The 13,621-nt window shown below is 42.4% G+C and overlaps 1 protein-coding gene across 3 annotated transcripts in view; it reads left to right on the top strand.

The window, feature by feature from the left end:
* trappc9 (trafficking protein particle complex subunit 9) overlaps positions 1-13,621 on the top strand; it is a 318,188-nt gene that overhangs the window by 141,431 nt on the left and 163,136 nt on the right. For all 3 annotated transcript variants that reach the window (XM_050034614.1, XM_050034613.1, XM_050034615.1), the window contains one exon: positions 11,675-11,817. In XM_050034614.1, coding sequence (XP_049890571.1) covers positions 11,675-11,817 — 143 coding nt within the window. The remainder of the gene's footprint in view (positions 1-11,674; positions 11,818-13,621) is intronic.

The raw sequence follows: 13,621 nt of genomic DNA, 5'->3' as shown, positions 1-13,621 counted from the left end.
GTTAAAAGCCTCCCGTTGTCGGATACGACATGAAACTACTCCAGTTAGCTCAATCATGTTGTAACTAAGACATCCGCTGGAAAAAATATTTTCTTCACGGATGAGCACACGTTTGATAAAACAGAGTTTAATCTCTCGGCATCCATTTTCAAGCTCTCTGTGTGTTTGTTTCCTTGCGGACGAAAAAAGGGGGAGCGCACATTTCCGAGAAGGCGTGTCCTTTTCAAAAATACAAGAGGCGTTGCTTTGTTGCCGGCTGTTTTCGCCGGTGTGTTAAACACACTTTAGAAAGGAGTGTCCCCAGACTATCAAAAGGCGGAGATCTCTGATTGTCTGGTGGCGAGACTATTAGAAAAATTTCAGCCCACTAGAGTTTGTGTCTTCACATTTTGTGGCAATATTTTACTACCCTCCACCTCCTATAATAATGTGAGCTTGACATCCCATAGTCCCCCTCCTCACAGATAGATCCCTCATAGTTGGGCAGGTTGCCCACCCACTCTTTAAAATGTCTCCCATTCTAATTGCCACATCAGAGGCAAACCCTAACTGTGAGTGGGTGCAGAGCGTGACATTAAAAACGCTGTGGGCAGAAATGTCAGGGCCATCATTAAGTGGACCAGCTCAGGGCTGCTCCACACAGGCTTTTGGTTTTGGGGTGGTTTTTGGAGCTGGTGAAGTTATTATATCATACTATGCAAACTTGTGTGCTTCACTGAGTCCTCCTCCTTAAAATAAAAAAAAAAATCCTTTCTCCTGTCAGCAGTGTCAGCTATTTTGGTCTGTATGCAGCCTGGTTGTTACTGAGCAGTTTTAGATGCTCTAACCCCCATCAGCTGTCAAATCAACACAGACTTGTTCACAGCGCCCTCGCTCCTCATCATCCAGCGATTATTGCTAAGTCATTACACCGTGGGACCGATAGAGAACATATTCTCTCTTATCAGCCCTCCTGCCCTCCTGCACTCTCCTCTCATCAATCATCAGTTGCCAACAAGCACAGCAGAAACATGATAATGCCAATCTGTCTCAAGGCCACAGATACGATGAACTTGCCTCGTAGAAGCTAAATCGCAAACAGATGGACTCAGAAGACGCTTTATCTCGAACATCGACAAGCATTGTGTTAAAGGCAGTGCTGTGATCTCATTTGCTCATATTGTTGCAAACATATTGCATCAAGATTTTACAACGAGACCTTGGTAAATCCAGGTGTACAGGAGGAGTGTTGTGCTGCTGTTACTCCCACTTATCTGTGGAGACAGCAGACAATTTAGTTCCACTCAGTACTTGATTTGTATTTCACTTTCACTACTAGATGTAAAGCCGCCTTCAGGATGCTGTTTAACTCATCGTTTCTCTTCACTGGGGAACCCTGGAGTGCCCAACTGATTGGCTCAGTGATTGACAGCCAGGTGTACATATGAAAGGCAGTCCCATCAGCTCTCCAAATGGACATACTGCATCCGAATGCCCTCGAGTCATTTTTCAGTTTTCCGTGGAAGCTGAGGCCACCAGGTGACTAAATAGCTCTCCCGGCTGACGGCTCACTTCCCCGCCACTAGGCAGATGCAACGAGTAGGGTCAAGCCTCATTTTAAGGACAATTAGGCACACAGACTTCCATTTCATCACATCATCAAAGTACACTGTGACCCTCTGTCTGCCCATCGTTCAAACACCTGTCCCAGTTATGAGGGAAACACAATAACACCTGGGATCCATGGGTAGAAAATAAAAAAGGAGAGAGTGTTTGTAGCTGGCCTGCACATGTTATTCACCACATTTCTTTCCAAATTAAGGTTGGAAAAATAAATGTTTTTGATACAGACAGAGAAATTGATGTTGTAAGTGTATCTCCCATAAACGGGGCTTTACGCCATTTCCAATTTGGCCATCTGCAGGAAGATAATGATGTTTCACACCAGTGCCTTTTACTGTGGCTTTTGCTGAGACTGTGGAAATAGCGAGGTGAAATTCAATTTTTTGTGCTTGCAATTATTACCATTAGCTGTGTGTTAGTTTCCTCACTCTCAAATGGTCAGAAAGGAGAGAAAGGAAGAGAAAGACTGCGCAAGTGCAGGGAGTCATTTTATTTTGAAGCATTTGTTGCTCTTTTGTAACCTCAAGCTTATCTGTCTTTATTTAAAGTGAAAGAGTAGGGTACAGGTTGACTAAAGGGGGATTTATACTTGTGCGGCAGACCCTACGCCATAGCCTATGCCATTGTGAGCATATATGCTTCTGCGGTTGTGTGTCTGTGTCACTCTGCAGTTACACCTCCAAAACACTAGTCAGCGGCGAAGCTGACTTGTCTTTATCTGGACACATTTTCCCCACAAATACAACATGCTAACGTTATTAGCACAAGCCTAGGGCATTTTATATTGTATAAATTAGCCTAGTAGCTAGCGGAAACTCTACTCATATGAAGCCAGGGACAACAGCAACATTTAACAAAGGTAAAGGTTCGGCTTCATTACAACTCACAAGTAAGTAAGTAAGTAAATTTATTTATATAGCACTTCTCACAGAGAGGACTCACAAAGTGCTTCACAAGATAAAATACAAAAATACAATAACAGAAACAATGCAAAATACACAAAAACAAATAAAAAGTAAAGTGCAGCGAAATACAGAGATGATACAATGGACAATTAATGGAACGCAAGCCTAAACATATGTGTTTTTAACTGCTTTTTAAAAATGTCCATGGAAGAGGCCGCTCTCAGCTCATGAGGTAGTGCATTCCACCATTTCGGTGCAACAGCCTTAAAGGCTCTATCACCTTTCGTCTTTAATCTTGTGTGAGGGACAGTAAGTAGGTGGCCTTCAGCGGACCGCAGTGACCTGACAGGACAGTGAAAGGACACCAGATCCGTCAAGTATGCAGGTGCTTGACCATGGAGGGCTCTGTAAGTGATGGTTACAATCTTGTGCTGGATCCTGAAATTAACAATGAGCCAGTGCAGGGATGCCAGGACTGGAGTGATGTGAGTGAACTTATGAGATCTGGACAGAAGCCTGGCGGCAGCGTTCTGGACTAGTTGGAGGCGGTCTAATGAAGTTTTATTGAGACAGGTGAAAAGAGAATTACAGTAATCCAGACGTGAGGAAATAAAAGCATGGATGATCATTTCTAGCTCGGAATGAGTTAACATGGATCTGAGTTTGGAAATGTTTTTGAGGTGGAAAAAGCAGGAGCGAGAGACAGTTTTGATGTGGTCATCGAAGAGCATGGCCTGATCAAATGTGACAAATGTCAATTCCATCGGTCCTATCAGGGTTAAAAGAAAAATATAACTGAACAAGGTTCACTGACAAAACAACTGTCTTATACTAAACACGTTTTCCAAACAAATACAACATGCTAACGTTATTAGCACAAGCCTATGGCATTTTACATTGTATAAATTAGCCTAGCGATGAGCGGAGAATTTCTCTGCTCATATGAAGCCAGGATAAATCACACACAAGACTTAAAATGCTATTTTAGTGGAGGCTAAATCACACACAAGACTTAAAATGCTATTTTAGTGGAGGCTTTCTGTCTTCACAATTTATTGTTTCTTATCTAAAGTAAATAAAAGCTTTGTTTCCACTGAGGGAAATGGTTTCAGCTTACAAAAATAGACAGGAGGTCTGAGTTGCCGCAACGCAAAGTTACATTTCTGAGAAGCTGCACGTCAGGCTACGGCGTAGGCTCTAGGTTGATGCAGAGCTTATGGCGTAGTTACAGCGCTGATTTGACGCAGAAGTATAAATCCCGCGTAAGACTGTGACCACACAAGGGCAGACTTACTGACATTTGTTGAGTTTGCCATTAGCTTATTGTGATGAGGTCCCATCTCGCCACATGGTAGTGTGGGTGACCTGTAGTCCAGCGGTGGCAGTAGCTTTGCATCGACATCGTCATCTTCAATGGCAGACAATTTTATAAGAGAATGTTGCTTTTAAACACAAACTTGTCTACCTGAAACAATGTTCAACTGTTGAGAATCCAAACATTAAAGGTCCAGTGTAGCTGGTGACTGCCATGTGCTATAACAGGTAAACAGTCTAGGGTTTAATACATACAAAAAAGACTTAATGCATGATAATACATAACTGGTGCATAAATGTTTTCGCAGGGTATTCCTGTCCCTTGGGTGGACGTTCCTTAAATCCTTCTAGTCTTTGTGTGAAGCTGTCAGGGAGCTGCTTCTGTATTGATATTCATCTCGTGTAATTCTAAGTAAGACAGCCTATAATTGAATTTCCCAAAATCTTAGAGTATTCTGAAGAGACACTTTAGTAAGTCATCGCCACAATGCCAACAAAAGGTTGGCACTGGGCGTGCTAAACCACACCAGCTTGTACAATTTCGAGAGCGCCCAGTCCCTACCTACCTGTCAGTGGGCTGCTTTATCTTAGTATTCCTGTCAGGAGACATGTGTCCATGCCATAATCTCCTCAGCAAGATGTGTCAGGATCTTTATCTCAGTGCCAGAGCAATTCAAAAAGCCTCTTTTTTGTTGGCCCGTCATGTGCAAGAGAGAGAATACTGCGTGTGACGTTCACAATTCACCTCTATTGTCAAAACAAATGCTGCATTTGTATGGATGGATTTGATGGAGAGTCCTCTGAGGCTTTGTTGTGACACAGCAAAAAAAAAAAAAAAGATTGAGTGAGTGATGGCATTCAAGGTAGGAGCCACTCTAACACACTCTGCTTTCCATGTCATGTCTGTGATGCTTAGCTCAAAGCTCAGATTACATAAGTATTTTATAAGATAAAACAAAGGCCAAACATGTGCAAGAAACAACATAACCTGCACAAACACATTTAGGGAGTTTGCAAATTATTGATGAATAGAAGGCTGAAAAGAGGCTCATTGCATCACAGCTAGCAGAAGGTGTGCAGAGGCAACATGTTTAGGTGCAGCTTTTTCGCAAGTGAATGCTTATTTTTTCAGTAAATGCTGTATGATCAAGGGATTCACCTTTTTATACCCCTTTCGTTTAACTCTTGACCCATGATGGTGGAGGTTGAGTTTTAAAGGGATGAGCCATTAAGAGTGTTATCAGCAAAGTAGACAACAATGTTATGGACTGCCAAGCAATATCCATAGGATATCCATAGTCCGTCTGTCCATATCCATCCAATCAGTGGAGCCCCTAAGAGAGGGCCATGGGGGGGACATGGCCACCCTGACACAATTGCTGCCCCCTCCAAATGGTCCTGACTCACAAAATTAAAAAATCCAAAGGACTGTAGCATGCTTATTTTTTAGCCCTTTAAATTACGGCGGTGTATTTGTCCTCTTTTAAGGAAAACAACGAATCTCCTAACACAAGTATATACATACAGACTACAGACGATACAGAGCACAAGTCTAAATTAAAGGCCTTTGCATGCTGAGTCCATTTTTTCCATCCAAAATTGTCGCATATCTAAACATAAATAAAACCTCACGTTGTGTCAATTATGTTCGCACACTGAGTCAGAAACTTTTGTCCGCCATTAAAATTTTCAGAACAGGTTTGATTTTGCATTTTTCGCATCCGTCAGAAGCCTTTAGAGAAGTTTGACCAGGAAATCAGTGAAGAAAATGTGGCGCCAGTACATAGCCCTGACAAGACAAAGGAATGGGGCGCACAGAATTCCTTCATAGCTCAGATAGCTCATGTTCAACAGGTCAGATAGTAGCATTTAGGTGGATGATGATGAAGAGGAGGAGGATGTGGACCGCACACAGATTGTAGAGGATAGCTCCGCCCTTTCATGCAGCTTCGGTGCCAAATGAAAGACAAGGAGGGAGTGATGACAGCCTGATAGGTAAATATTCTGGTGCCAGTAATCATCAAAAAAATACCTGATTTCCCAGTCTCGTTATGCTGAAGATATCTGCTTTTGATGCAAAGCAGGTAATCATTCAATAACCGGAGTTACACTGGCTTGAATATTTGTCATAATGCTGTGTTCTTATCTGAAGCTGAAAGGCCTGAAAAAAAGCAGATGACTGGCCTTTCTCTGTCTGATAGTAATATGAGAAGCCTTCTTATTCTCTGAGCGTGTCAAGGTGAGCTCGCCTTTGAGAATACTGTCCTTCCGAAGTCTCGGGGTGTACAGAGTGTTTTATTTTGTACAAATTATTAAACCCTTACACAAATATGTGACATGGGGCTATATACACAAAATGACTTAAGGTCTTAATCCACTGAATCGGCGGTCGTCTTTTGATCAGTGTTCTTGTAAAAAGGCAGGGAATGGTTGGAGAAGTGAACTTAAAACCAAGGTAAGTTTTAAGAAGAAGAAACATATCATAGTCTAACTCTTACAAAGAAATAGAAGTAGCAATGATGTAAATTGCTCAGCTCAGTGCACTCAGGGATTTTGCTGCTACAGCTTTACTTGGTCTGGTGTGATCAGTGAACATATCCTCGTAGAACGGTTCGTACAATGTTCTACGAAAACGCACACGCAACTGTATGTATGACATACTATGAATTAGCACCCCACGAATTAGGTAGCGTACTTAACATAAGTTATGGAGGTTAGGTTTAGGAAAGTAAAGTTCATGTGGTTAGGTTTATGAAAAGAAACATGGTGAGGACGTACCTCAAAATGACTCAATGGTTACAACAGTCTCTTGGGGAAGTCCCGTTTTTTGTGACCCATCCATCGCCCCAACCTGCCCTCTTATCGGACCGCTTCCTTTTTTAGTCTTTACTCCCGTCAGCGCATTGGTCACACAACCTTAGCCCTCCCAAATATGTGGGTTATACACACATTACCAGTTCATGATTACGTAGAATATGTACGAATTTTGGTGCAGTAGTTTTTGTTGTGCTAACTTTAGTAGTTACATTTAGTGTAATCACGTAGCTGTCACTTGTGGCCAAAATGTGCAGAGTACTTTAAAGGACACCAGCCATCATATTGCAACCCTTTGTAATCATTCATCAAAATGACAGAATCAACTCCAGGTCCATGTCCCTCCATTTTCTGTTGTCTTCTTATTTCCTGTTTGCCTTTCAGCTACAAGCTACAAGACATCAGCTTAAAAACAGCTCATGCAGTGTGGCTATCAGTGCCGGTGAATGCCTTAATCGAACTGCTACCTTACTCTGGGCATTCTCACTAATCACGCTGTTTGTATGCATGTGAAGGTGGTGCAAGTGTGCGGTCAGGGTGTTTGCTCAGGCTGTGTGCTGCTATCACTGGCCCGCTCCCAAACACTGTCAGCTCATTACAGCGGAGCCTATTTTTAGCCCAGTGTGATTGAAATAGGGTCCTGAGGGGGCTGGGAGCAGAGCGAGAGGATTGAACGGAGGAGGAGCTCGGGGTCGGCCCCCGGTCTGGAAAGGGAATCGGGGTGCACAGCCTCTGTTTGCTGGTGTCACTGAGACAATCGCTGTTTCTCAAGAGGATCATGTTGAGGCCATTAGTGCCACACAGGCAGCCGCAGGATCACACAGCTGCATGTAACACAGCAGTCGACTGCTTTTTTTCATTGTATGCTCTGATTACTATTAATATATGTCAGAATATATACATGTACGACACTGGTTGTGTTTATTGTTATGAAGCAATATGTCACCCACTGAAATATTTTTGATCTTTCATGTGTTTTTAATAGTTTTTGGACAACAATAGAGCTCTGTTGCAATTTCAGGCTTTGACAACACAGACAATATTGTCAGAAGGATAAAGTCATTGTTGGTTTTTCTCCTTTCATGGGCTTTGTTGATGATAATTAAAAGATAAAACAACACCAGCCTTATCCTTTAACAAACAGAAAGAAAACAGCAACTGAAGCAAGCATTGTTATAGAGGAAGCACAGACTTCTCTAACCAGTGTCGCTGCTCGAGGAATCTGAGAGATTTCACTCAGTCAATTCAAATGAGATTCATATCAACGTGCTGTTCCTTTCATTGTGTTGCCAGCACAGCATGCGACTGTCTCTTGCCTGCATTGTAGGGCTGCTGCTCTTCCTCCACATCGTGAGCAGACTGGCTCCACTGGGATGACAAATAGTGGGGAAAATGGTATTCAGAGAGGATATCAGGATTTTAATTTGCAGCCTTTGCATCGAGCACGCTTTATGAAATACTCCATCATGAGGGCAATCTCCCTCTTTTGAAAATAAGCATGCTAATGATGTTAGGCTCCGTGTCCTCACCATATCAGATGACTTACTGTCAGCTGTGACGTAGAATACATTTTGTTAATAACCTGTACCACCTCTACCACATAATAAGCTACTGCACAATAAGCTAGGAATAACAATAACAAGACTTCAAGTCTACAGCTGTGTTTGTGGCTCTGTGAAGTTGTGCTCAGTCACACTGGTGCTTTGAGCTAAATGCTTACTTTAACATGCTATATGTTCAGCAGGTATGTGTTTACCGTCCTAGTTTAGAGTGTTAGCCTACTAACATTTGTTAATTAGCACAGGCGCAAGAATGCAAACTGCACTTAAGACTGATGGGAAGTCATTGTTTGTTTGTTTGCTTGTTTATGCAGCATTTTTATGCCTTTATTGCATAACCAATTAGAGAAATGACAGGAAGTGATGGGAGAGAGATGAGGAGTGACATGCAACAAAGTCTCCCAGCCAGATGTGAACTGGGACGTTGAGGTTCACCCCTGTACACGTTGAAAAGTCAGGGGATCAGTTAGAACAATTAATCCTGAGGGGAACATGACTGTCTTAGAAAATTTCACTGCACTCCATCCAATAGCTGTCATGACTTTTCACTCAGTACTGGAAATGTGAACCTTGTGGCGACACTAGATGAAAAGCCAGGGGATCACCAAAGTAGATTGGATTCATCCTCTGGTAACCATGAATGTTTCATGCCAGTCCATCCAGTAGATGTTAACATATTTGGTAGGATACGTGAGAACTCGGCGCACTGGTGACGCTAGGTAACAAACAGACAAATCTGGGAATCATCAGAGTCATTAGGATTCATCCTCTGGGCACCATCAATCTATCCAACAGTTGTGGAAACATTTCACAAAAACCCAAAATGTCAACCTCATGGTGGCTTTACAGGAAAATTCAGGGGGATCCTCAAAGTCAGAAGGTTTTGTCCTCTGGGGAACATAAATGTCTGAACAAAAGTTCCAATAATCCAGGACAGTGGTGGTAGATGTGGCGATACCAGCCGACAGCAACATCAGAAAGAAGCAACACGAAAAGGTGGAGAAGTATCAAAGGTTGAAAGAACAACTAGAACAGATGTGTAGGGTCAAAGTTGACGTGGTCCCCGTGGTAGTAAGAGCACTCGGGGCAGTGAGAGAGTGGCTCCAGCAGATTGCAGGAACAACCTCTGAAGCCTCAGTCCAGAAGTGTGCAGTCCTGGGAACAGCTGAGATACTGTGCAGAACCCTCAAACTCCCAGGACTCTGGTAGAGGACCTGAGCTTGAGGATGATACAGAGATACCCCCCTCAATATCACAGTATTATTTTGGGGGGATGCGGTGACGGTATGATATCGCGGTATCGTCTTCTCTCTTTTTTTTACACCTTAAATAAAACAATTTAAAAAGCCATACAAGTCTAGGATGGAAACTATTTATTGTTATTGTTTACGGTTGCTTATCCATCTGTTATTGTGTATAAAACGTTATACAGTATGTCTAAACTTAGAGGGAGGGCCGGCGGGTTTGGGGCAGTCGGCCAGGCCACCTCCATCATGTAGCGAGCGCCGGGCCCTGTTCTGCCACCGTAGCCGGAGTAGTGCGGTATGACGGTAACTACAAAAGCAGTACCACGGCTCATGTGTACTGCGGTAAGTTACCGTCACCGCGAATACCACCCAGCCCTAGTTCAAGTTCATAAAAGCTGACAAAATTCAATAAACTGCACCCACAAATAAGGAGTGCCAGCGGCCTCGCAGTCTATGGTTGGCCAAGGTTTGGACGATACTATTTCTTGAGAGCCTGCACATATATCGATATATAAGATTACGTATCAAAGCAGGGCAGGTAGGCACACCAACATTTACAAACATTTGGCTGGCACTGCACAATCATGGGAGTTTAAGAAGTAGTCTCATGCCATCACTATAGGCCACATCAAGTCTTTGCATATTGCTCTTCCTATAGGAGCGTCACAAGTGGGCAGTATACAGCGGAGTGCAAAATGCTCATACTAAATTTGGGATACAGTACAATACACGTATACAACTTGTGACACTGTCTGTGGATGTCTTCATCATCAGATAAATCATTGACGTTACAATGACCAAGATATATAATTTCATTACACACGTTAAGAGCAATACCAGATAAAAAGAATTCAGGAAATACTAATGATCTGTCTTCTTTACTTCTGACAATCATTGTGTTGCTATTATTGGTGTTGTATTTGATGTCAAAGTCTGCACCATAGTTAGAGCAAATCTTCAGCAGCTGTTGTAGGCCAGCACTGTCTGGGCAGAACATTACTAGATCATCTGCATACATAAGATTATTTATTAACATATTGCCACCTGTGTTACGTGCATTCAACTGCTGCAACAAGTTTACATTAAAAACAAAAGGAGACAGAATGCTGCCCTGTCTAAATTGTATTCCCTTCAATAGTTTTTTCAATACTGTATTTTAATATGGCGCCCAGTGGAGGACATTAACCATTCATGGAGCTGCTGGCATGCCTAAAAAGAAAAGCATAAAAGTATACTAGGTCGAGGAAAAATAATAATATGTACATGACATGAGAATATAGTAAGGATGTGAAATAAAGCCCATGCAGTTCAAGATAAGTGGAAATTTAGAATTAAGATGCTCAGTCTACAATGATAATAATCCTGTCTGATGTTTTCATCTCTCTTTGCTCAGTGTGCTGTGCTTCTGTCATTAGGTTGTAATAGGCCAGACGTCTAGCCAGCAGGCTCTGAATCATTCCACTTGGCGCTCTGCGCCCCCACAAGAGGGGATAAAGAGTAAAAAATAATCAAAGAATCAGTGAAATTCGTTCTGGAAAGGCACAGCCAGTAGCTCCATCAGCAATATGTGGAGAGATGATATAGGCTGCATAGGAAGAAAAGCGGGACCTTGGATGCTCCCTTTACCCCGCTTTAGCCCAATGCCTGAGTCAGCTACTGCTCTCTCACCATAAACTGCCACTTTTAATTTCCCCATCCTTCGCCGACTTGGCTGCTTGTCCTGTACCCTCCCCTCCCACCCCCTTCTCTACAGAATACCTCCAAGTACCTCTGAGTAATTCTCTGTGTCCACTTTCCCCTCAGTCTCTCTGTGGAACACCGCCAGCGTATCCCACCTCCTGCACCCACCTGCCGCCCTCTCCTCCTATACTGTTTTAGGGCGAGACATGTTGATTCTGAATCATCTGTTCTGAGCCATCAATCATACCCTCCCCACCCCGCAGGCTTTCTCACCATTACACTTCCATTTCATTAAACAGCACAATGGCAAAGTGCATTTATCATCTTGCCGTAATGACTCTGATGCATCGATTTTAAAAACGCACCAGTTTTACTGATGGAGTGGCAGAAAGCAACATGCTTATGGTGACCTCTGACCCCAATCACACTCAGTCTTCCATACAGATATTCCTCTGACATCACAGTTTTTTCTTTTTTGACCGAATCAGCCTTTCATTGTAGTGCTCCGTCAAACTTGATCTACATTTATAACCTTCCCTCGTCCTTTTTGCAGACTTTGGAAGCAGTGCTGAACTTCAAGTACTCGGGGGGAGCAGGCAAAGTGGAGGGCTACTACAGGGAGCTGTCTTTGGGTGTCCATGTTGACGTGGAGCCATCTGTGTTCTTCACCAGAGTCAACACCCTCCCTGCAACCAGGTAACACAAAATTAACAACCCAATCACTAGTAGAAATGTTGGCATTGTACATCTCTGCAAACCACAGATATGTTACATTTGCATGTTACTGTGAAGCGGATATGTGCAAACTTTACGGTTCAACAACACTGTGGATAACGTGGTTAGTTTGAGGCACAAAAAACATTTGGACATGGTTAGGAAAAGATGTTTTGGCTTAAAATACCCAGTTTTTGGAGCACAGTCCCCGCTGGAAAGGCAGCGTGTCTTGGTAAAAAAAAAAAAAACATCTTTTCACGGCACTATCCCTGCTGGAAAAGGAGCCACTTAAAGTATGTTTGTATGTACGATGAAAGTTACAGGTCGTTGTAATAATTCCTGGTTCCCACACTGGCCACCTTTATACACTGACTGCACTGAAGGAAATGCGGTACAACGACGTATCGCTTCACAGCCAGTAAGGACAGGTGGACTGATTACAGCAACCTGTAACTCCTTCAATATACAGGCATGTGAGAGTTGTATAAGGAGCGAGTTGAAAAATCCAAACCCTCTCTTCATGGAAAGTAATCACTTATAAGATTTGATTAAAATATGATAGAAGTATGTATAAATGCACCAAATCATCTCATGTATTCTGTAGCTAAAAAAATGCAGCAAATGATTTGCTCCATACATCAGTCACTTCACGATTTTAGAGGCTTTTTAAAAAATTTACAGTGTGTTAGGTGGGTTTTTTGCAATGAAACTGTGGTAGAAAGTTAAGAGTTCAAAAAAAGTTACTTCTTGTTTTTTGGTGTGATTCATTAAAAATTGAGAACAGCCTGTTCCAGTGAGAATTAAACCATCACCCTCTGTCATGGTGACTTTTCCTGTCTGTTGTCCATGTGTGTTTTTCAGATATTTTTTGTCAGTTAATGACTTTATTTTCTGTTTTTAATGACACCGATACAGAACAGTTTACACCTGCTTTTGTGCCGAACATTAGGGACATGCCTTGCACGGTCAAGCAGAATTTCTTGTTAGTAAATGTGAGATGTTCACGTCGCATGTTTGCATTTTCACAACCAAAAAAAACAGGAAGTGAGTTTAGTGATGATGTGCGGCAGACTGCTAGAATTGATCAAACTTGCTGGAAACTATGATTGGTCAAGTTGTGGTGATTGGATAAAATTGCAAGATCACACAGAATTTACAGTGATTGGTTGAATTTGCATTAATTGTTGTGATCGTAACATCACAGTATCCCGGAGGTGCTGGCATATCCGCTGTTGCAGTTTGTCTTTGTTGGACAATTCTGCCACATATTAAAACTTTGTTTCCAGCCTTTCAGCCATCAAAGGATCGGCAATCCTGAAGTTTTTCAAACTTACCACCCGTGGGCTCTGTCAGAAATCTGTTGATGTCACTTCCCTTAAACCTAATTTGATTCATTTTTGCTACTTGAAGACAGTGCAACAAACTCTAAACACAATACTGAGTTATTAGCAACTTCTAAAGTTGATATCTGGGACATGTTGGCAAACAGCAGACACAGAGTTGCGTTAAACTGCACTGTCACAGGAACTACTCCCATCATCCTGGTGACTTGAAACTACCATAACACAAACTGAGTAATGCACTGAAAAAATAGTTGCAAGGTTTGTTCTTTGGGAACCATATTCAGTCAATAAGTCAGTGAAATGGTGCTAATTCATATTTAATGATTCTTGCTCACCAGGGACACTGCAGGTGAACCACTGCTCAGTTTTAGTTGAGTTACTTCATGTCAAAATGGGTCGTCAAAGCAGCTTTTGTCAAACGGTCAGAGCACTCGCTTACATTC

This window comes from Epinephelus moara, chromosome 22 (assembly GCF_006386435.1).
Source record: "Epinephelus moara isolate mb chromosome 22, YSFRI_EMoa_1.0, whole genome shotgun sequence".
Taxonomy (NCBI): domain Eukaryota; kingdom Metazoa; phylum Chordata; class Actinopteri; order Perciformes; family Serranidae; genus Epinephelus; species Epinephelus moara.
The sequence above is the reverse complement of the archived record's forward strand: the minus strand, read 5'-3'. Positions and strand labels throughout refer to the sequence as shown.